Genomic DNA, 25,181 nt, shown 5'->3' on the forward strand with positions numbered 1-25,181 from the left:
AAAACTTTTCCACTTTAAGGAGTTTTATATAAGATGCTAGAATTGCAAAACCATTGAATAATCTGTACAACAAATGAGCTAAGAGTTATGCAGAAAGTACAGCATAGAGAAACCATAAAAGCTATGAGCCTTTACTGTGGCAAACAGACTGACCGTTGTAACAGCAAGTGGTACAAGGACAAAACTTCCAGGAACCACAAGAAATTAGAGCATACACAGTACATGTGCTGTATCTTGCAGAGCTGTCATCTTGATAGAGCAACATCAGAAAATTTCAGATTCACTAATTTGCAAGTAACAGCATAAAGTCCATGAAAAGACTGTTGTTCCTCTGTCTACTCTTAGAAGACAGTAAATTAAGGCTTTTGACTGCTGAGCACTAAAAAGCCCACTTCAACATATCATGACCTCCAGAGATAGGACAGAGACAGGACTAGAAAGACTGGGAGCCAGCTAAGGAGCCACACACAGGCTCAGGCAGTCCAAGAAAGAGAAAAAACCTGCACTAAGCTGAACATTAACAGTGCAACTCACAGGAAAGAGGACATCAGTTCCAGAAATAAAAACTTGCTGGCAACATGTTTTAACAGCTGGTTTGCGAAAGTGACTCTGATTTTAATTAAGCTCAACTGAACTAGACCAAGCCACTTTCAGATCAGCTCCAGTCAGTTTACACACAGCAACTCTCTGTGTGCCTGTGGGGAGATCCAAGTAGTGAGAGTTTCTGCTCTTTAAGGGCAAGTATGTAAAGTTACTGCAGCTCAGGTGATGCTTCCTAACCCATTCAACCATTATAACTGGATCTGAATGGAAAATGTAAATTTATCAACGATTTAATTGTGTACAGTGGACACACCGGTTAAGAAACATGTGCAGAGTCAGAAAGAGGTGTTGAAGTCACAAAGAGACCTAAGAAGCACAAGTCACAGAGCGCACCACAATTATGCTTCCTTCAGGAGCCGATCAGTCACTGTCAGCTATGGAGAGTTCCCTCCCATGTATAACCAGAACTACTGCTGGTCCCTGCAGCCTGTCCTATGTTTCAGGTAAGCACCTGTGATCTGAAAGGTATCTTTGTCTGCAAGAGTGACTTCTGATACTTCCTCACATGGCAGTGTCCCTGGAAATGAAAGCTCATTCTGATGTCCTCTTGCATTTGTTCTGTCATTATTTCAGAACATAACAGTGCTCAGTGTGTTTTTTCTGGGGTGTTAGTGCCATCAGTGTCTACAGGAGCAAGAATTTCCTGGTTTACACCTCTCAATCTCTTGCCTTAATTTCTAAACCAATAAAATGAGTTTGCAGTGTGATTAAAGATATGGGCAATGTTGTGCATGTCAAAGGTTGTGATTCTGTACTAGAAGTGTTGGCTGATGGGCAAATACAGATTGACATTGCCATGTCTGCTCCTGCAAGGGACAGGCAAGAGTGCTAAGGCAGATCCAGAGAGAATTGATATATTCTATATATCACATTGGCAAAAACCCCAACCATTACATAATAATATGAGTTGGATATTTTCTATTCATATAATCATGCAGTGCATCTGTTAGCATGAGCCTGCTAGGTGTTGTGTGATTGTAATTCAGATTCTAATTTTAGAAGTGGAGACATATCAGAAGGATGAAAGAAATGGTAGCTCTTTTCTGTAGACAGCAGAAATTATAAAGTTGAAACATTCCTTCAGTGCCTATTTCTTTTTCACCCAGTCCAAAACAGGCTTGATCATTTAACAAGGCAGTGTTCTTGTGAGGGTTGCCTGAGTGTTACCACAGAATTTTTCAGTCTCCTTAATTATTTGGATGAAATTTACTAGTAATGTATAGGGCCTGATGCTGTTTCCAATGAAATAAGTTATTGTTCTGTTACTAACATCAATGGGAGAGGAGTCAGACTTTTCTAATAATATAACAAGTTAGTTATAACCATAGTAATGAAAGCAGTCTTCAAGTCATCCACACAGAGCCACAGTCTGTTGTATTGTCCTCATCGAGTTTCATCCAATGTTCCATATATTTGCTTTTCAAAATGAATCAATAGGTAAAAATATACCAGTATTTTGCTTTATTGCAGTAGAAATTGTACAGGGTGCAGCTGAAAATTATTATAAAGATTTCTATAAAACACAGAGCTAATCCCTAGAACAGGAATTGATGTTATGGGTGGGGACTGTAAAAGCAGATTTGTAAAAATCCCTTTTTTGTAATAAAATTTTAGTGAATTGTAAAAGTGTAGATCCTTTAAGATGGATTCCCTGCCTAAAAACCATGGAGGACACTGTGTCCTTCTTTTAAGTAATGATTTTTTATTTTTCTTGTTCAATATTATCCATTGTAAAGTGCTATCTTGTATAATGTTAGCCTTTCAAAGACTTTGGTCAACTTGCAAAGATGCCTGTAATACAAAAGCATTAGTAAAAAGTCTCTGTTCACAAGCATTTTACTGTTGCCTGTACAGTTAATGTTTTATTAGGTTCTCCTACATTCTTCCTTTTGTAAAGAAATTTTATTTTATTTTTTTTTTAAGTTGGGATAGCTAAACAACATTGTACAAGCGGCTAGGTTGTTTAGTTTGCTAGCATTCAAATTTTAAAGTGGATATTTTCCCTTTATGGTTCAAATATAAAGTGCATGAGCTCTACCTGGAAGTGCTCACATGGCTGAGTAGGATCCCCATGAAGTTCCCACCATGTCTGGGTGCAGGGTTGGCTCACATCAGCCTTCTTTCTGGGGCAGTGCTAGCAGACTTCAATGATTTGTAGAGCACACAGCAAGTATTGATATATAGAAACTGGCAGTTGCCCAAAGAAGCAGAATTTTGATGAAACCTGTTATATAAGATTATTAAAAAAAATAATTAAAAAATCAAATACAGAAAAAACTGAGATAATACTAATCAAGTAATACTATAAAATGTAATAGATATAGCACTATAAAATCCAATGACTTGGTGGAGACTATGTCTGCTAATTGATAGAAACACAAGATCAGAAATCAATGGATTAAAATTAATAACCCAGAAACTGGGTTTGATTACTGAACAAAATATCAAGGGAATGTGCTGTTCTCTTCATGATTTGCTTTGGGCAAGTGAAGCAGGAAGAAGCTTTATTTGACATTGATGCCAAAAAACCTGCATGATTGAAAAGTGTGAGATTTACAATCAGGGTTACTACTCTTAGCATTTTCAGAGACTACTGACAGTATAGGATTTCACTAGTCCAAAACAGATCACAAAAAGGGATCTGAAAATGCAGTTCTACTGTCTTCACCTAATTTGGGACCCTCTGTGTTATGTGAGATTTGCATTCCTACTATGACTATGACCCTCTCCTTCCCTGTCTTCCTTTATTTCCTCTTGTCTTTCATATCTTCCCTTCTTTTGTTTTTAACAAGAACCTGGCTTAGCAGACAAGACTAATTTTGCTGTGTTTTTTCACATCTTCAATTAAGAGAGTGCTGGTTGGCACCGACTCTGATGCTGGTACAGTTTTGCCAGATCTTGCGGGACTTGTTTTCCTCAGATTATATGTAAGAGAGGGCATTAAGCCAAACAATGTGTTTGTACTTTTGCTATTCTTTTCTGAGTTTTGCTCTCTTCCATGGCTTGTCAAAATTCTTCTTCAGATAAAACAGGATTAGACCCTAGCAGCTACAGATCTATCCATTTTAATTGGCTTCTTTACCTTTCTTCAGAACAAACATCTCCAAAACATCTAAAACATATGTTTATAGCCATGATTAATACCAACTGAACGGATTGTCAGAGGGACTGGTGCAAAGACTGTAACCTAAAGCTAAAGGAAAAACAGGAATATTACTAAAGCGAAAGCCATATTATATACTTCGTATTTTGATTACTTGAACTTTTTCTCCTTTAATTTTAAGGTTGTCAGGTTTTTTTGGTTTTGTTTTTGGGTGGAGTTTTTTTCCCTCATGTTAGCTATTTCTATGGTTGATATTAAGCAGACCTGACATTTATCTTGTTTGCCTTTGTTAACTGCTTACTGTTCTCTGGGGACAGAGTCATATATACATGAATGTTTCTGACTTGGGGTTGAGCTTGACCCAACACCACATTACGGATTGTATTTTTAAAAGAGTCAGTCTAGTGAAGCATATTTGGTAACCACACAGTCTCTACTTCCAATTACACATTCATCAGAGATTTACAGAGCAGTTCTGATTCTTATCACTTAAATGGCATTGCACATCTAGAATAGAGAGCATAATTTCACCCAGGCTACTTACAAAGAAATTCCAAATCCCTTAAAGAACTGACAGACTTCACTGAGAGTTCATCTGTAAGTGCTTTTAACATAAAAGAACAAAATAAGGGTTGGCTATTATTTGTGGAAACCTGGTTAACGTGAGTTGCATGGTAATGAGGAAAATATACTCAGAGGTTCTTGCCTGAACTATATATGTATGTTGTTTATATAAAATATTATCTTCAGTATTTTTTCTCTAATTAGATACAGTGGCTTCCTAGTGTATTTCTTTGGGGTTTTTTAGAGGCCCTGAGGCCTACAGCAAATTAAACACAAAGGGCCAGGCAGCTGGCAGGAGCCAGAGGCAGCTCAGCCTAATGGTAGTGTAGATCAGGACCTTTGGGATTCTAGAGTAACCAAAACCAGAATGAATGGCTAGAGGCTTTTGCACCTGTTATTGACAAGTAGAACTGTAGAGAATATCAACTCTAGTCAGATGTTTAATACGACAAAGCGTTCAATAACTTAGTTGCCAAAATTATACTTCATGAGATATACCCCTAATTAGAATGTCTTAAGGGATTGTTGCGAGATTAAGGGGAGGGCATTCATGGATAGCCTACATTTTAAAAATAATTTCTTGAGACCTCTTGCTTTCCAAGTACACTCAGATGAGAGTTTCAGTGGTTTATCAGCAGTGTACATGTTAGTCAGCTCGTCTGCGAACTTGTGATCATGGATCACCTCAGCTAGGTAGGCCTGGGACAGTTTGGAGGATAGCAACATGGTTGTTCAGTGAGGTGACTACAGGAACCAGCTAAAGACAACAGCTTGATATGCATAGGTTAGGTAGCAGAAGAGTGTAGTCTGATAACAGTTTGCTAAAACACAACAGAAGGAAACTCCATGGACAGGTGAAACCATGTATATATAGTATATTACAGTGGGACAACGGGACGAACTGAGAAATGGTCAGTCTGAAGGAAGATTATACCCATACTTACATGGAACCTAGCATCTTGACACATGGTGGCAGCAGCAAAGCATGGCAGTTTTTGTGCCAACAAATAAAATGCAGTAATGACATGTGGGTTAGGGGAATCATGTTTTCTCGTTATAACCAAGAGAATGAGTGATAGCTGCTATTTGACCCTTTGTGCATAGCATTCAAAAAGCATTGACTCTGCCCAGCTCTCTGATTGTACAGACAAGGGAAGAAAACTCCTGCAGATGTTCTATAGATTTTAAAATTTTCCTCCTTTGTATTAAAACAGTGCCATTAAGTAACAAAATTATAACTAAGATATTATTCCCAAACTCTGAATGTCATTAGGTGACTGATTGGAGAAATAGTTACTGTTTTAGCAGCACTTTAATGTGTCACTTTATTATGTACACTTGGGATCAGCTTACCAGCCCATCCCGATGATTCTGGCTCTCTCCCTTATGCTGCCTCATCTGTCTGGAACGCCTTCCCTCAGGCCACTGAGTCACCTTCCCACTTTAAATGTTGCTTTTTTCATTGTAATTTTAAACTGACTTGCACTATAACATAGTTTATAAAAATATATATGAAGTCGCACTGCAAAAAATGTATAGATACTGATGAAACTTAAAAAAATGCTTGTGGTTTTTTTAGGATACAACTTTGCTGACAGAATCAATTTTAAAATAAGGGTTTGGTTTTTTTTTTTTGTCAAAACACAAGCAAACTTTCAGAAGGAACAGAGATAAGAATTAAAGTAATTTGATAGTACCAGCTTATTAAACACCACCAGAATCACTCTGTCTAGCTAAAGAACGAGTGATGTTCAGATAACATTGTCTCAGTTGCCAAAGTAAGGATCACAATCCAGAAAAGTAATTCAGAGCAACAATAGCAGGAGGTACTGGCTATTCTGACTACCCATGCAAATTGTTAACTATACCAGTGACTTTTTCACAAGTAAAACTTCTTGTAACACAGAGAAACAAAGAGAGGAAGAGAGAGGATATAGCTTTTCTAATTGGAAACTAAGTAAGTTCTCTAATTTATTTCAAATAAATCACGTAGCAATTAAAAATGTTTCTTACTACTTTCCCAGGCCATATTTAAGCCAGTGGTTCTGCTTATGCAGTTGTCAGTTTCCAGAAACATCTTATTTCCAAACAATCAAAATATTACTATGCTCAATGGAAGGAGTCAAAAGATATATCAGGCAGGATTTAAAATATATTCTGATCTGATAAACCACGCATGTTACAAGCCAAGTTTAGACCAACTGCTACATCTGTGATATATAGTAATGCCATGTGCTATCACACAAGTTATAAAAAGGAATTTTCTTTCTGCCTAGGGTGCCTTTGAAAATGTTTTTTTAAATGTCTCGCTTCTTCGTGCTTTAGGAAAAAAAGAATATTGGGAGACTCCAAGCTGTGACACTTAGAAAGAAAATGGAAATATTATGGTGAGTATTTTTCATTTAATCTGATTAGTGAAGGCCTTTTAAAGCAGAACAAAACCTATCTGGCATGCTTAATTGGTGGTGTGGGGCTGTGGAAACTCGATATTAGAGCTAAATTTTAGACATAATGCTTTTAAAGTATAGGTTAATGTTAAATCAGGACAACACAGTAAATCCAGAAAACATCTACATTATAAAGAAATATTTACAAGTTTTGAAATTTAAATACAGGATATGAGGACCAAGGCTGTGTTTTCATTAAATAATTAGAACTACATACTTTAAATTATCTTATGAATTTGCTGAAAAACTAAGGGATAGAGTTATATATTCTCATTTGAGGTGTTCATATAATTTCATATTGCCCAAGATTTTGACTTTTGAGAGACTAGAGGCAGTTACCTAAATCTTTACTCATAATTTTTTGAATATCAGAATACATATTTTGAAAACACATACTTTTAGAAAGCCTTGACTCTAGTGTTTATAACCTGTGGATATTGTATATGGAAAGTATTTCTCCTATATAGAACAGATTTGTTTTGTTGTGCATTGAGCTATTGAATAGGATTTAAGGTGTTTGAGTGAATAGAGAAGTGTAAGTGGGGACTGGAGCAGGCAGGGGTGCCAGAACTGCTGGTATCATGCTATGATGGATTGCGTTTATGTGAAATGCATTTCAGTTTGCTGACTGCACTGCATGAAAGGAGTATAAACATGTATTTTTTCATACCTGACATACTCAGCTGTGGATTTTTGAGCTATGATATAAACCCCATAAAGACTCAGCTAGTTTGAATTGGCATTAGTTGCATTGAGAAATAAGTTACCCCTGAGGGTTTGACCTAGAGGAAAGGGAAGCAGGGGGGGAAAATTATGGCTTTGACTTCTTGGCCAGGAAGGGCCAAAAGAAAGAACTCAGTGGGAAGAACTTTCAGAGTTTTCCCAGCTATAGTCAAAATAATTAAGTTTAAAATCCAAGAACCAATGAATGATTTGATTCTCAAGAATGAGGCCTCTAATAACAGTCTCCACCTTGCAGATACAGCTACTTTCTGTGCATTCCCATGGACTCCTTTTTATCGTATTATTGAAACTATTGAGGAGGAATGACAGTGTTCCAAGCAGTATTGTTTCCTGTCCTGTTTTGAAAAACCTAGGAAAGAAATTACTTACATACTGTATGCTTTCTAATCCTGAAATAGTTGTTCTCTATATACATGGTGCAAGAGAAAATCTTTGGTTCTTTTGCAGAGATGTGAAGTTCCCTCTGGTCTAGATCCTGAGATGCAGGTTTCCATGCAGCCAAATATTTACATCAGAAAATACGTGACAATAAATATATTATTAGTTTCCAGGTTGGATGGGGCTTTGAGCAACCTGGTCTAGTGGAAGGTGTCCCTGCCCATGGCAGGGGCTTGGAACTAGATGAGCTTTAAGGTTGCTTCTAACCCAAACCATTCTATGATTCTGTGACTAAGTGCTGTATGTGTAAAGACATTATGGCAGAGACAAGGATGGTATTTGAATCTTTAATTTATCAATTTTTTTAAATATTACAAGTTTTATGAAATACAGCTGTAATAATATTTTTTTTCAGTAACTCTTGAACTTTAAAATCTCACTTCAGAATAAAAGTAAATCTAAATTGTATTTAGTCAAAATTAGCTGTATTAGCTGTGAAAAAAAAAAAAAGCTGTAAAACTGATGGTGCAGGAACTTTTAAAGTGAAGACATTAAGATTATATGTATTACTATTAAGTATTCTAAAGTAAATCTTAGCCAAAAGATAACAATTTTTATAAATTTGACTTGAAAATATGAAGACAATGTAATCCCAAATACTTTATTCTTAAGACATCATTGCTGATATAACTCACTGGAAATTATGACTATTTGTAATGGTTATAAACAAAATGCTTCTAGGTTCATGTCTATTGTAATTCTGCAGGGAAGCCAGTAGGGATTATTATCCTTATGAACAGACTATTTTAATGCTTATGGTTATTATAAACTCAGAAGATAACACAAACAGATTCATAATGGTAATGAGCTATTTAGAGGCTCAACCTTGAATAATAGGTCAAGAAAAATTATAAAGACCACGTCATTTGCCTCTCAGGAAAAGTGATTTTTAACCCTAATGCTGTTTGTATACAAAGCAACCACTTGGCCATAACACCAAACAAGCATTGTTTTTGTTCATTTTATTAAAAAAACCCCCACAATCTTATACTCAAAGGAATTTAATTTGTAATATTTTTACTGTCTGTTAACAAGCCAGTTAGCCTCGCCAAGTTTGCTACAAACTTACAAGCATACAATATTGTTTGTATTGAATTATTTCTGTTTGCAAAAGTTTGATCACATTGGGCACAATATTTTTTTACAAGTCTGCTGTCTAAAAACTGTTATGGAAGTGCTTTCTGTTGAAACTGGCATTTCAAGATTACTTTCCTGCTGGTAATCTGCCTGGTGCTGGATGTCTCCACTGGGTCACGGGATGAACAGAAACTCCCGTGTCTCAGTTGGGTACTGTAGAAATGCTGTGTCTTTCCCTGAGACAGTCTTGGGAACAATCCCTTTTGAATCTCAGGGATCCAAGCCCTACGACTACTCCCAGACTTATGTCTATGTATGTTTAAGAGTAACAATGCTGCTCTAGAACCCTGCCAAGGAGCTGGAAATGGCCCTGTGTTCTTATTTTATGAAAGTAAATATACATATGTTAAGTGGGGACTATTCAGTACCCCTCAAATAATCATTTCTGATTGGTATCATATTTAGTGGTGTCCTAGTGGCTTGCTGGCATTAATGACAAGAAAGCCTTCATCAATCAGACACAGGTGATGAATCACTGCTATCTCCCTCCCTACCCAAGAAGAAAAAAGCCAGCTAAATGCAATGGAGTTTTGGCACAGGTGGCTGCTCTACTGTTTCTGCTTCCAAATGATATATAGCTTCTTTGGCCTCCCCTCTGCAAGCTTGAAGTTTTAAATTGTAACAGTTTGTTGTATGCTGGTAGACCAAATAAACAAAGAAACATTATCCCCAAAACATTGTCCAAGATTTTTTGGAGAGAAATATGAACCTCTAAATCACTCATATTAAAAAATCAACAAGTGTAACTGCAGTCTAAGTAAACAGAAATGAAAGATTGTAAGTTTGTGGAAATTTTTCTTTCCTAAATAGGAGCTTAGTAAGTATTGGCATAAGAGATCTCTGCGAACATGAGTAGTCAATAGGATTCTCTACATATAAATTGTGTGTAGGTAGCAGCAGTGATTCTGTTTTTCACACAGCCATGAGGATTTTATTGTTCTTCTTATACAGCTCACTTTCCTTCTCTATCCCAAATATTTTTTTTCATCTTTTATTCTAATTTCATTCTGACATTATAGGAAATTCAGCGTTACAGCCCTCCAAGGACTCAGAGCTCTGACTGCTCATATGCAATTTCTGTGGAGCTTCTTGACAACTTCTGCAAGAGAAATGTAATTTTCCATCTGTCCGTGAGTCTTTGTCCACTGTGAATATTTAATCCACTTTTTGAACAGAGATGTTATGTACTGCAGTTGGTACAAATAGCACAGATTCCTTATCACTTTGACACGATGTTTCAGTCCATGCTATACCAAATGTCTATCGTTGCTAAGTGCACTAAAATAGATATTACATTATCATGTCCCTCTAGGTTTCAGTAATATATGTGAAATCATGAGTCTTACCCTGAGTACTGTCCAATCATCTTTACTAAAGAGAAATATTTTTGTTGCAAAATAGTCACATATTTTTAAGTGATAACTAATAGCAGAAACAGCTGAATGTAGTTCAAACATACTGGTTGGTTTATAATTCAGATTTATTTTCTTCCCAACTATAATTCTCAGAGTCCTGCCATAGGAACAGAGAAAACAGTGGGTCCTGACAATTGTTTAGGCACAGGCCCACAGGCTATTACACCTAGCTGATGTCCTAGGTTTCCTAGAGATGCATACTGTTTTATCTTCTCTCCTAGCAATCCACCCTAGTGTTCATTTCACGTCATGCCTACTGTGCCCCCTGATATTCAAATGTTTCTTTTTCCTTGTCCTCTGCTAGCATTTTTCTGGTGTAGGACCTTTTCCTTCACTATTTCTGTTCCCATGCCCAAACACATCCATGCTTATCCTCCTACTGCCTGGAAGGATTTTTTAATTTTGAATCTTACTCTTTGTAAATCCAAGGAACTTATAACCCAATAAATGGGGTGGGGAGAGAGATGAATATCAGGAAACCCTCAGTCTGGTTCAACAGAGAAGGGACTTTATCATGGTATTTCTGGTTTCTATATCATCTAGATTTTTTCTTCTATTCCAGTAACAACAAACTTAATTCTGTCACTTAAATGCCAGGTCCCACCACACAACTAAGAAAAGAGACCATCTGTGTAATTTTCACAGATAGTTCTCCTCTCTGCTCTCTCCCAAGCCCCCTGAGAGAGCAGATCCCTCCACCCCACCTCTGTTTACGTGAGGACCTTTCTTTTTTCGCAACTAGGTCACCCAGTGCTTGGGATAAGAAATGACACTAAACAATCCAAATGGAAATTTGCAAAGAAGCCAAGAGTGCTCACCATGAAGTGTTGTGACCAGCCTGTGTGTGAGCCTCAGTTCTTGTCCTCTCCTGTGCCTCTTTGTTCTCCTCAGTGCAGGCTGCTACCTTTCTGCCTGCTCTTTACAAAATAGTAAGAAGGCTAATTTTAGGGTGCTTCATCATCCTGCCATGCAAAGACACAGTGTCATGTCAGAACCAGCAGCATGTGGCACCACTTGGAGCTGCTATTTTATAAGCTGAGGTTCACTGTGTTCTCAGATTGGTCTCTATAGGGCAGAACTAGTTCAATTATTGATCTTGTATTCCTGTAGGACTGCACCTTAAAAATCAAAGATCAGTTGTGGCCTGACCAAAAGCTCAGCTTAATTACATGTGAATTGCTGTCTCAGCATCCAACACTTGGATTACTTGGGAATTTTTCCTGGTGTTTGGTTAGCACCTTGTCTGCTAATCTATTTGTAACAGAAAGATTCATGTAATAGTGTGAAACATCATGGCAATAGGAAAAGAACATGCTGTATGTGAGGAGGGACTGCACTTCCAACCCTCTGTGTAGGACACTCGAAAATGTTCAGCATCTTCGGCCCCAGCCTGCAGGTGCCTGGCACTTTTGTAGCTTCTGCCATACTGCCAGGATATGGGGTAGTCCTCTGAGTGCCAGCTGCAATTTGTGTGGGCTGGATGATATGAGATCCACAGAAGAGTTTGTAAGCACAAGAGCTTCATACCTAATGCAGAAGTCAGCTTGTTTCTTTCACTCCAGTCTTCCTGTCCATGGTTCATTCTTAACCTTCACTGCTTTTCCATTTTCTTTACATCTGATATCTTATGAAAAGCATTCTTTTGGATATTTCAGATGTATTTTGTTACCTGAGATGAGGGGAATAGGGTGTTGCAAGTTTTTGGTTTTGCTTATCTTATTTGAAGGTATGACTCCTCAGCTTATCCTTAAACAGCTCCCTTAATTAGGTGCCTTGAGATAGATAGACACAGAACTTGCAATACGATCAATTTAGTATTTATATAGTGATTTACCTTCACAAACAGGTGAAAAAACATTCATTTTTTTCACTGCATCACCATCAGTTATTAAATAATTGATCTTACTTGTAAGCATATTTGCATTTGAGCTAACCATAATCAATACAATGAGCAGGGTGGGCAGACAGAGAACTAAAACATGCTAAGCTATAAAGTATCAAAGCACATAAAACATGTACTCTGTGTGTACGTGAGTTATGTCTGTCTCTCTACACTGGCACTTTCATTAATTACTAACATCCAAATACTGGTATTGTAAAGAATATAAAGATAAAATGTAAAACTGAAACGGCATAAAGGGTCTCACTGTACCTTTCTCATCAGGCTGTTTGCATTCTAAAGCCTTTCCTTTGTCTTAATCAAGAATATTCTACACAAAGGCTTCACACAAAGGTTAGTAATTTCTCACAGCAAAATGCTGACATCTCTAATTTCATGTTATCAGCTGTTCTGGACACTCATTTCTGTTTTCTGTAGTCTGTGACACATCAAAGTATAAACAAAGAGGTTTGAAATGAGGAACTAATGTTTCTAAAGCATGTACTCACTGTTGCCAGGAGAAAATGGAAGCAGAGAACAGTCCATCTCTGTTATCAGCTACATAGGAAGTTTCGTGCTATAACACTATAGCCTTCAAAATATGCTTTCCATGTTTTCCAGTAACAGCATAAGATATATGTTAATTAACAGTACATACTTTTTTTTTAATTATTTTTGCATTATCTGAATGGGTGATTAACAGCGACAGAATTTAAAAACTACAGTTGTGCTGACAGCAATCACCAGGAGTAGCTAAGCATTGCTATTTTAATAATGACAGGGCAACTGAAAATAGTTTCCTGTTTGTTGTGACCATCAGTAAGAAGCCAGTGCAGTTGTAATAGAAATCCTTCTGTGCTAAGACACCCAGAAGAAATAAATGTCTTCCCTGAAGTTAACCAGACTTACATGTCTTGTTTTCACTGGATTTTGCATCACTGCAAAATATTGGGTTTTTTTCACAAGTACTAGAGTGGACATTGGAAATACTGAGGTGCAGGCATGCTCACCTGCAGTTCTCTTGACCACTGCAACTAGAGAACCACATTTTGGCAGATTCAATGCCAGTGGATGCAGAGATGGTTGTACTAAGTGACTGGGAGTCCAATCAGTGATGTAGCATCAGAGCAGGCACTCTCTTTCCTCCACTGCTTGTGTATCTTTAGCCCCATGAAGGAAGGGGCACTCTCAAAGCATTAAGACAGGCAGGGTGTGGCTTCTCTGGCAGAGAAAATAAAATTTGCTAAGATAGGTGGTAAACAGAATAAAAATACAGCTTATACTTTATTTGAAGATACATTTGAATTACTTAACTAGCAGTAATCTTAGGACTAAAATAATTTTTTTAAATAAAATAGCTATGTCTGTTACAGAAGGGAGTTGACATTTGTGCAACATTATATGTTGTTTCACCCTTTATATATTACTTAATGAATTAGGCCAGTTATATCAAAATCCTTTTCCATGTAAAAATTGTACTGGGCATACAATGTTCTCAAGTACATGAACATATCCCCACATGCTGGTCAGAGGACACATTGCACAATGGATGACTATTTAAAATCTATTTCAGAGTGGGATTATTCACAGTTATTACTCCAGTGGTCCCAAATATAGGGAGAAGGAAGATTAGAACTACAAAATGAATTAAATGTTTTCCTCCATCTGCTACATGTAGCAGCTACTGCTAACCTCCCATTCTTACATGCAGAATGAAAAAAGGCAAATCACTCACCTCTCCATTAAGTAACAAACCTGGGGATTTGCTACCTTGAAAAGTGCTGCATCATTTAGCCTCTGTCAGCTACGCAGCTATCTCATTTTCTCCATGTATGAATTTAATATTTCTGGTTTGGATGCTTACTGATAAATCTACAACCACAAATTCTGAGAAGTCCTGTAGAATCTTACTCATTTAGAGACACGAAGGACTTAATTGCTGGACCAAGACATCCCATTTGTTTAGTGGGTTTATTTATTTAAATGCTTTCCATTACAGGGCAAAATGACACCAAACACAGAACTTTCTTACCCCATAGTTTCCAGAATCACTTTGCCTTGAAGTATGCCTGCTCCTTGCTTTTTTTACTTCCTGACCTACATAAAAGTGGATCCTGGAACTGCTACAGAGACTGTTAAATAAGGATTCTCAACCTGATCCACTTACATAAATTGCAATGTATTTTCCTCCTGGTAGTAAGCAAAAGGTGGCTAAAAATGTGTCTAGCATGTAAACTTGTATTTAGTTGCTCCACTACAGATATGCATTCAGCGAAAACGTTTTAACATGCCCACCCTGTGGATGCTCCAACACTGACATAAGTTTGTAACAGAATGCAGAATTGAGAAAACTGCCTTCGTTCCTGCTGGGGGGATACAGCAAACCCCTCACACCTGCCCCTCGCCCTGAATCCAGCGGGCCAGTGGCAGGACTGGCCTTTGCAAGGCTGTCACACGCTGCGGCACCACCACCTACATCACTCTTGTCAGAAGTTACTGACAGGTAATTGGAGTATGAACAACAGTTTGTTCCTGCTTCTTGCTGGTGGATCCAGTTCCTTCCCGTTCACTGATCTCATTCTTTTCGTGCCCTCGAGATCAAGCAAAGGCTTCTGCATATCTCCATAGATCTCAGAGACTAGCAACACACCACCAAGTCTCTTAGTAGCCCATAGGGAAGGAGAAATATGACATCATCACAAAGATCTCTCCTCAGCAAACACGGAGAGAACGATTTGCTCCAGAACTTGCTCACTTTTTTAATTACCGATTTAAAAATAGTGATGCGATACAACGACGGCCCGTTTTAACGCAGCTGTATTTCCCCTGGGCTCACCTGTTACCAAGCCAAGGCTAATGCAGAGCTGCCATCACCACCAAGGACCGAGTCCCACAGCTCACAGCCCCCTCCCACCCCAGCTCTGAGCTTTTCCAGTGCCGTTCCCCGGGCGCACTGGGAAGAAGGAGGCATCACTCCCTCATTCCCCACTTCATGCTCGTCCCTCTACAGTTCTTTTTTTATAGTCAGCTTCTCGCTCAGCCTCTCCATAGCCCAACAGAGGGAACCAAAGCCACGCGGAACCTAACTCCAGCACCCTAAACTCCAGACCACACCAGGCAAGCACTGGCTCCCGCTGCTGAGCTCCGGGCTGACGTCACGCCGCGCCGCCGCTGCGTCACCACCCCTGACCACGAGGCCGGGTGGGAAGGAGGCGAGGGGTGAAGCGTGAGCTCTGCGGCCCCGCCCGCTGAGTTCGCGCCTGCGCAGAAGTGGCGGCCGGGCCCTGTCATCGCTCTGGGTTGGGCTGCTCACACCCTCGCAGTGGCCGGTGGGTGCCTGCAGCCGGTTGGCCGGGCTTGGGTGCGGCATCACATCGCGGCGCCGGTGGAAGTGGAGTGGACCTGACCGAACTGAAGCGCCTCACCGGTGAGTTCCGCCTCTCCGCGGTGCGCTGTCGGACCTCCGCGGACGCGGGCGCTGCCGCCCTTCGGCCCCGCGGGGCGGGCAAGAAAGTGGACGGGGCCGCAGTCGGCTGTGGGACCTGGGAAGGGGAGGCAGGAAGGCGTGGGGCGCCCGTTGGGCCGAGGCAGTTAGGACCGTTTACGGGTGATGCCGCTTAGCAGTTGTGGGGAGCGCTGGGGAGGGACCTCGGCGCCTGGCACCGCCCCCGTCGGAACGGGCGGAGGCCCCGCTCCGGTCGGGGACCTGTGCCCCTCCGCCGAGGCTTCCTTCACTCTGTCCCGTGGCTGCTTTCTCCGGAGCCCAGCGAAGTAGCGGTGCCCCAGGGAGGAAAGCTGTGGAACCCGTACCGCAGGCTTACCGCATTTGCGGTGTCCCACGCGAAGGGACCGCTGGAGCGGGCGTGTGGCTCGGCCCTTCGGGTGGCCGAGCGCAGCGACGTTACATAGCCCGCTTCAGTCTGCGGGAAACATCCAGACTCTTCCTGTGGCACCGTTACCCGCCCTGCCTCTGCTAATAGAAAAGGGGTTGGGTGGTTTCCCTCGCGTTCCGTATTTGGTGTCGGCACTGGACTGCTTTTGACGTCACGCGTGGTAGTATCTAGGAGCTGACAATGTGAGTTGGCTTGATGGCAACGTTCAGGGCTAAAATACTGCTGTGATTTGAGGGCAGAGTACAAAGCTGCTATCGATACTGACGAAAGAAAAGAAAGGAAGAGAAAGGAAGAAAGAAAGAAAAAAACAAAACCCGCACCTTCTATGGAAATACGTACCTGTTTCAGCTGAAAGGAGAACGTTTCCTCTTGCCCCACTGGAGATGGAGATAAATCTTGACTACAGAAATCTTAAAGCACTATACTTACACATCTTTTCTCTCTTCTTGTGTTGCAGGTTGAAGGTTGCATTGCAGTCACTGCTACAAGTGTGTGAAATTTGCTGTTGCATAGCTATGTCTTAACCGAAGACTTCATCGTTTTGATGTCCCCTTCTGAATGTGGTAGGATATAGCTAGTGATAGCTAGGGAAATATTTGGCCATGCGTCATCCTCTGATATAGGTAAACAGAAAGCAATATATTTTAAGCTGTTTGACTGTTCTAGTTTTATTTGGTTGGGGGTTTTTATGACGTCACAAAAATAAGCATCTTGTTTACTGCATTTTGACTTTTGCAGAGAAAAATAGATCATCGTGTTGTGCTGGCAAGAATTCTGCCCTTTTCTGTTTCGTGTAACGCTTGGGTGTTAGCTGGTGGCTTGCTAATGTGAGCAGTTTTATGTTGAAGCAGTTTGTATGTGTTAAAATCCTGCAGCACGTAAGACTGAATGCGTTCATGGTGCATTTTATTCCACATTCCGTTAGTTGTGCTGTCTTCCAAACAATGGTCAGAGCTGAAAAATTACAGAAATTTTACACTGTATTGCATTGATTTTTAAATTGTTCTGAAAAGATGGGGGAAACTTGCTGTCACAGAAGTGTAGTATGAGTAATGCTGAAATCATTGTCATAATTTCTTCATCATCTGCAATACTGAAAATGAAAGACAAGTGTAGCTTTGTATTCTTTCCAGATAGGTACAGAGTCTGTTATCACAAACACTGTTAATTAAAATTTAGGCGTTCGGGCTGGGGGGTTGCATGGGGGAGTTTGTGTATGTGGCCTCCTGTTATGCAGAGTAACTATGGAGCTGTAGCTCATGTTGTTTGCATTTGAAGGCTGGCAACTTGAGTTTTGCCTGTATATTTTCTTTAAAATTGGAAGTTCAGTTGACTCATAGTTGTTTAAATGTAATGATTGACACATTGTATTCTTCTTTGTGTTGCATAACTAGATTGATCAGAGATGACCAATTTTTTCCAAGCTATGAGTCAAATGTTGTTTTTGGGGATGATCTTGAGACTGTACCCAGTGCTTTCTGGAGTCATGCAGCTCTTCATGCAATGACATGAGTCTTTATCATCTTTTTAAAAAATGTTTGAGGTCTTTGCCACTTGTTAGAATTGGTTATGACTGCCACTTATATAGATCTGGATTAAGAATTAGAGAAGTTTAACAAAGAATGGTACTTTAAAAAAGTTTTATAAAACTGGGAACTTGCACATCTTAAAAAAATTTATCTGAAATAGGAAGGAAAGCATTTTACTGCAAAGTTAATGTAAATACTGTCCAAGAAAGTAAATGACAGTCTTAAAAATTGTTCTGTATTTCAATATACTGGTATATAGAAAGTGAACTTATGGATTACATGCTTTGTAGAAGGTTGAGGACAATACTGAAAAACTGCACTTTTTTTTTTTTTTAACAGCTACACAGAAGGGATATTCTAGAAAAGTCAAGTTGGAGGATCACTGTGATCAAAAGAAGCATAAACATGTTGTGCTGGGGAAACGCATCTTTTGGACAGCTTGGATTAGGTGGAATTGACGAAGAGATTGTTTTAGAACCCAGAAAAAGTGACTTTTTCTTAAATAAAAGGGTGAGAGATGTAGGATGTGGACTGAGGCATACTGTTTTTGTCCTGGATGATGGGACTGTTTATACATGTGGATGCAATGATCTAGGACAACTAGGGCATGAAAAAGCCAGGAAAAGACCCGGTAAGTTCAGAAGTAATGAACTGCGGGAAGTACTTAGTTGTGCATGTATTTGTTTTCATTATGCTACCAAGATTGCCAAGCATTTGCGCATGTGCTGAATTGTATGCAGAGTGGGCCTTCCAAGAATGGCCATGTTTTTAACTTGAAAAGCATTCCTTTGCTTGGATTGCATCTTGTGACAATTGGAAACGACCAACTGTGAAAAATGTATGTCTCCTCATATTTTTGTCTGCCATGCAGCTGGACAGTGCCACTGTGTTTTATTTCCAGCATGGAATCACTTTACCTAAGGCTATGGGAGACTCAGTGGCTGTTGTTAATCTCAAGAGGAGGTGACCTGCTTTAGTACATGGATTAGCATTGTTCTGTATATATGGGTTTGGCTCCTGTAATATGGTAGAAACAAACGTGTGGCATACCATAGTTGAGAAACATGTTGTGTTGTTTAATCATCTAACGTGATGTAGAGCAGGTCTGATTAAAGCAGTGTTATTTTTTATTTTATTTATTTATTTATTTATTTTAAGAACTGAAAGTACAACTTTTGATAAAAAACTTTTCAGCATATGCAGTGTGATGGGAAGAGGATTTGGAAAAGCCTAAAACATTAAATAGGAAACAAAAAGCTCAAAATGTTTCGCATCTATGTGAAATGTGTGTTTCTGCTTCCTGCTAGTGCAGTTCTATAGCAGAAGTGGGTAAACGTCTTGCAGGGACTGCAGAGGAGTGTGCACATAGGCTCCCTTCAGAGCTGTGCATGTGAGTCATAGCTGTATGCTTCTGACAGTACTTATGGCATACCGTAAGCAAACTGAAAAGGCTTAGTAAGAGTTTATTCTAATCATTGCTATAGGAATTTTATTAGTTACTTGGCACAATAATTGATAGAAATATTTCAAATGGAAATAAGTCATTATGCAGTATTTTAGTACTCCTTTATTCAGAGTTTCAGCTTTGGTGCCAAATAAAGATTTTTTTTATTGTTGTTTTGTGGGGTTTTTTTTTGTTTGTTTGTTTGTTTTTTGTTTGTTTGTTTGTTTTTTGTTTTGTGGTGGGGTTTTTATGTGTGTGTGTCATTGATGTGTAACTTTTTAAAACTAGTTTGGACTTCTATTGGGAAACAGTGAATGAATATTAAAACTGATAAATTTTAATCTTGTGCAAGTATTTGCTTCGCGAGCATGAATAGAAACTTAGCTTGTCAAACTGCCTGAATAGTTGTTACCCACTTTGAAAATGATGCTGAATTGTCTTTTAAATGTTAAAGTTACTACAAAAATACTTGACTTCTGTGTTCTGGTCTTCTTTTTTTTTTTTATTTATTTTATTTTATTTTATTTTTTAAGACTTGCATGAGCTTTACTATATCATGGAGAAACATCTACTAAAAGTCTCTCTATTTTTAGTTTTTTCTTTATTAACATGCCCAGGCACAGCAGTCATGAGGACTGTAATGTCGTCCTCCCTAATTTTTCTTTCATCTAAGAGGCTACTGACAACGCTGTTGAATGTTCTAATGTGAAGTCAGTGCAGTGGGATAACTTTTCTTGCGCAATATAAAGAGGCTCAGTCTTTACAAATGGGTGGATGCTCTCTTTTGAATGTCTTTCTGTTAACTGAAGATGCTGTTGTCCCTGACTGCATGTCTTTGCCACCTCTGTGTCACCAGTGGCACTATTTAGCTGTGCCTACCCTCTTTCCTCCCCACAGAGCTCTGCTTACCATAGGGACTGTGTGAGTGCTCTTTAACCTGTATCGGTCACCCTGGCTAGTTTAGCAACTGGTTAAGATGATATGAACTAATCTGCATGATCTTGCCTAAACTGGAGAGCACTTGCATGACCCCTTCCATTGGTAGGGCTGTGAAGGCCATAATGGGTTGAATTGGGGTGGTAACCTCTTTAATCAGACCAGCTGTTTAAACAAATGAACTGATGTCCGCTGCTTGTTTTACTTTCTTTTGGAAACTGAGTGCCTGTCATGTTGCAGATACTATTAGCTACTGTTTGGAAATCATCTTAGGCTATGATAGGTTGTGTTTACAGTGCATATTACGTTGATGATACACAGGCTTTTTCAGTGGTGTGCCATTCTTAGGAATAGAAAAGTGTTTAAAATGTCCAAGCAGGCTCTTATTTAAGAGGACTGTTGAAAATTCCAGCCTGAGTGGCAGGCCCTGATAGTATTTCTCCACTTTACTCTTGCTGAAATGAAAATGTTAGGCTTATGATCACAAATAACAAGCATGAAAACAAAGTTTTCCGAATGTATTTAAAGGTATTGATGCAGGCTGCTGGAAAACAAAAATCACAGATATTTTAGTGTTTGCTTTTCAGGGCATGCACTGTATATCTAGAAAAATTACTCTTTAGGATCTGTTTCTACAGAGTTTTGCATTATAAAGAGGACATTGTGTAGCTCATTGCAAAATCAGTAGCATTAGTCTTTAGTTTGCCCTGCCTTGTTTTCCAGGCTTTTTTGTTAATAATGAATAGGTGAATTTAATTTGCTGTGGTGGAATGTTTTCCTCTTACATAATGCCAACACATGTAGTCATTTGACAATAATCTATTTGACCTTAATGTTAATTAGTTTCTGAACTCATTTCCAGATTGGCAGGATTAGAAGGAACCATTATGATCAAACTGCAGTTTTTGTGCACTTCTTATATTGTTCCAGATATACTTGTTGTTTGGTTAATTTTGGCTGTCAAATTTAACTTACTTCTCCTAAGAAGAGCATGCTTATAATTTTAAATGGAGGATGTTTTGGCAGACTTTTGGGCTTACTTCTGTGTCATTTCAATTGATATTTTAGTACTGAGTATAACTGTCTTGAGCAGCAGTAGCTTCTTAGTAGCTTTTCTTTCTTTTTCTTAGTAGTTTGGTTTTAGGCAACTAATTATTTATTTATTTATTTATTTATTTTAGAGCATGTTGGTGCACTGGATGCCCAAAATATTGTAGCTGTGTCATGTGGAGAAGCCCACACTCTTGCACTGAATGACAAGGGTCAGGTATATGCTTGGGGTCTGGCTACTGATGGACAGCTTGGCTTGCCGGGAACAGAGGAATGCATCAGAGTGCCCAGGTTAAAAAAAATTAGTATATAATAAATAATTTTTTTGGGAAAAAAAAGTAGTTAAATCATATTGGTTAATGTATTCTGCTCTTATAATGAAAAACACACATTAGAAAGTGTATTTTAGTTATGGCACTTATATGCTGTAGACAGTTTAATTTCTCAAAAGTCAGCTCACATGAGAAGTGTGTTACAGGTTAGTTGGTTGGTTTGCTTTTTTCCTTTTTTTTTTTTTAATGGCCACCTACTAAGAATGAGAGTTATGTTGGAAAAGTAGGATGGGTATTTTAATAATGTAAGTAGGAATTGATAACTGCTCTTTAAAAGAAGTTAGAGAAAAAGAGTATTAAACCAGTTGTGGGAGTATGTTTGAAGAAGGTATGTTTGCTGTCTCATCTTTGCAGTTCTCACTGCAAATTTTAGCTGTGATCAAATAATATGCCTTCTAGTTATAAAAATGAATGCTAGCCAGATTCACTTGCTTGTTTTCAGAATGCTGTAGGTGTTCCAGCTAGCTGAAGTCCACATTTTTACTGTGATGAATAGGTTCACTGAAATCAGTGGAACTGTCTGTAGCAGGAAGTTTGTATGTTTGCAAGCTGGAGGTTTTCTTTTCTAATTTTGTTTTTTACATAGGAAAAAAACACAAGAAAATAACAATTGCTTGAAATGTTAGTAATGCATAACTTTATACATGTCACAGATAAACATGGTAAATATGAAAGATACAAATAACTACTGTAAAGTTTTTTTTATTCCAAATTAAAAAACCCGGAGGCCTTTTAGAAACTCCTGGTTTTCTCATCAGAAGTTGAAAGCATACTAGATTTAATGCACATTTGTATGTGTTTACAACTTCTTTATAATATTGTGCAATACTTACCAGTTCTGTAAACTGAACTTTGGATTCAAGTTGTGTGTTCAGTTTTGGTCCCTGCCTGGGCAGGCTGTCCCACGAAGGGCGGCAAAGATGATCAAATGACTGGAAAGCTTGTCCTATGTGGAAAGGCTGAGAGAACTGGATTTGTTCAGCCTTGAGAAAATAAGGCTCAGGAGTGACCTTATCACCATATTTCAGTATTTAAAGGGTAGCTATAAAGAAGACTTGTTTTTTACAGGAGTCATGGAAAAGGTGAGGGGTAATGGCTACAAGTTACTTCTGGGGAGATTGCGACTGGATATGAGAGAAATCTTTCATGATAAGAACAGTCAGTGTTGGAATAATCTCACTAGGGATGTGGTGGATTCCCCAACACTGGACACTTTCTTTTCTAAAACTTGGCTGGACAGCGTGCTGGAACATCTAGCCTAGGTCATGCTTTGCCAAGAAAGGTTGGACCAGATGATCCTTGAGGTCCCTTCCAAACTGGTATTCTGTGATTTTTATGATCTTGATGTTGGTAGAGATGAAAAATTGAGTGTGTGAGATGAAGACTGTAACTCTAATATTGTTATACAGAAAATGGCAAAACCTTTTCCTTTTGGAAACTAGAAAATAGGAATAATTTTCTTCTTGCATCTGGTATTTATTTCCTCCATTCAGCTGTGTAGCATCTCCTTCCTAACACATGAGCCTCCCTAATCCTTGATTATGGTCTTTTACTGATGATATTAATTTGAAGATAAGACAGAACCTGTTCTTGAAAGCATTAGAAAAGAAGCAGTTTTGACTCAAGACTTTATTAAATAGCTTCTAATTAAAGTTAGGATATTTAAATTAGTTTTATATATACTTCACTGTAAAGGATTCACTGTCTGTGTTTTACCCTTTTGTGTGACTTCATATTTCTATACTGTGAACTAGCAGCTTAATTCTTTCTCTTGTTTTCTTACCCTAATAGAAATATTAAAAGCTTATCAGAGATCCAGATTGTTCAAGTAGCTTGTGGCTATTATCATTCGCTAGCACTCTCAAAAGGTAAGCCAGATTCGTCTGAAGTTTTGTGTGATTTCTTACCAGGTAATTCTAAAGGTTTCAACACTTGTTAGTTTTATAAAGGAGATTTTTTTTTTTTTTAAAAAACATGCTACCACTTAACACAGATGGGATTTCAGGTTGGTAGGGGAAGTGTAATTTAATGATGGAATTTAAAAAATAAAGGTACAAACAAACGATGATGTTCTGCTTTTTTTTCTTACCTTTTTTTTTTTGCTCTTTATCATTTGATTTCATGTAACTGTCTTTTAATTAATTTTTGTTCTTCTCCTTATTTTGGTCCTGTTTCTTTTTCATCCTGCTAGCATGCTGCTTTGTCTATTAGTCTGTTTTAATTTGTAACTTCAAGTTACTGAGGCTTGCAGGCAATGACTTCCTTGTCTGACTTTTCTATTGCAAAGCCCCTGGTTTGTTGGTGTTTCTACAGTTAAAATATAATGTTATATTATAATCCACCTTTTGAAAGGTTTAAATGTCTGTCTCCAAAATTTTGCTGGAGCTATAAGAACATACTTAGTTGGCTTAACTTGTGTAAGAGTACTGCATATCTCATTATAATATAGCTCTCCAGAATGAATATGAATTTAAATTTGCTGCTTGTTTATTTCATTGTAACAAAGGAAAAATTGTTGCCAAAACTTCCATTTGGAAGAACTGGCTGCTGGACGGGGTTAATAGAAACTTAAAAAAACCACAAAATCCAGAAAGATTTTAGTTTGACAGTGTTGCTTAAAAATACGTAGTTAAAATATAAACTAAAGTTGTGGGGAGAGAGGTGTTAATTGTATGCTGAATGTTTGTGGGTTTGTTTGTTTTGTTTACTGTTTTGTATGACAGTTTTTGTATGTTTTGTTTACTGTTTTGTATGACAGTTTTTGTATGTTTGTTTTGTTTACTGTTTTGTATGACAGTTTATACTGACTACATGTGCTTTAATTCTGTACATGACTTTTCATGGGCTCATATTAAGTGTTTTCTTTGCCATTACCTATGTCTTTACCATTATAACATAGTGAGATTGCTTGTTTTCAGGACAGTCAGATTTACAAATAACCCTTTGCCTGGGTTAAGATCAGCAGCAGATGTGGGGAGTATCAGCATTATGCTGTTAAGTGTTCTGTTGATCAGAGGTGCAAGAATTTAATAGGAGTTTGGAATTGGAAATTCACTCAGTGAATTTTACTCACAAGCTTCATATACAACATCACTATCCTATTGCCAGTTCATGGGTTTGCAGCTCTATGTTTCTGTTCTTCACATGCTTTGTTAAGGTAGTTTTGTCTTTGTTTTGTTTTGGGTTTTCTTCTGATTTGCAGAGAACCCACAAAATTACTTGCAATGTAGTGAGGTTATGGTCTTGAAAATGTACTTGCACAGGGAGGAAAATGGGATAAATTTACTTGAATTGGGTATTTTGAGAGGAGACTTCATAGTATTTTTGTATATATCGGATATTGATCAGGTTGGTGAGTTCATGTGATTGTAAATGGTTGGCATAGGATTTCTTTGGTGTTAGGAAAATTGTTTTATATAAAAGTGGTGGGTTTAGGGCTTTTTTTGGTCTCATTGGTTTTGGTTTGATTTTTTTTTTTTTTTTTTTGGTTGTTGAAACATTACTGTTTGAAGGTAGCACATCACATCAGTAAAACCAAAGTATCTTTGTAATTAGTGTTGATCTTCAGGATAGTAAATATATTGGCAAAATATTGGTTGTTCCATAGAACGTTTTATTTTGGAGGCAGATAGCTCTGTAATTCTTGCTTCTTCAATTTTTTTATATT

The 25,181-nt window shown here is 38.3% G+C and overlaps 1 protein-coding gene across 5 annotated transcripts in view; it reads left to right on the plus strand.

The window, feature by feature from the left end:
* Positions 1-15,326: 15,326 nt before the first annotated feature.
* The window catches only part of HERC4 (HECT and RLD domain containing E3 ubiquitin protein ligase 4), a 37,479-nt gene continuing 27,624 nt past the window's right edge, over positions 15,327-25,181 (plus strand). Inside the window, exons 1-5 of one of the 5 annotated variants that reach the window (XM_080620403.1) lie at positions 15,327-15,757; positions 16,681-16,846; positions 18,092-18,383; positions 21,314-21,473; positions 23,306-23,382. In XM_080620403.1, the coding sequence (XP_080476529.1) occupies positions 18,158-18,383; positions 21,314-21,473; positions 23,306-23,382 (463 nt within the window). In that variant the 5' untranslated portion in view covers positions 15,327-15,757; positions 16,681-16,846; positions 18,092-18,157. The other 4 variants (XM_080620399.1, XM_080620400.1, XM_080620401.1 and 1 more) reach the window with 4 other exon arrangements.

The sequence above is a fragment of the Psittacula echo genome (genome assembly GCF_963264785.1).
Source record: "Psittacula echo genome assembly, chromosome: 6".
In the NCBI taxonomy this organism is placed as follows: Eukaryota; Metazoa; Chordata; class Aves; order Psittaciformes; family Psittacidae; genus Psittacula; species Psittacula echo.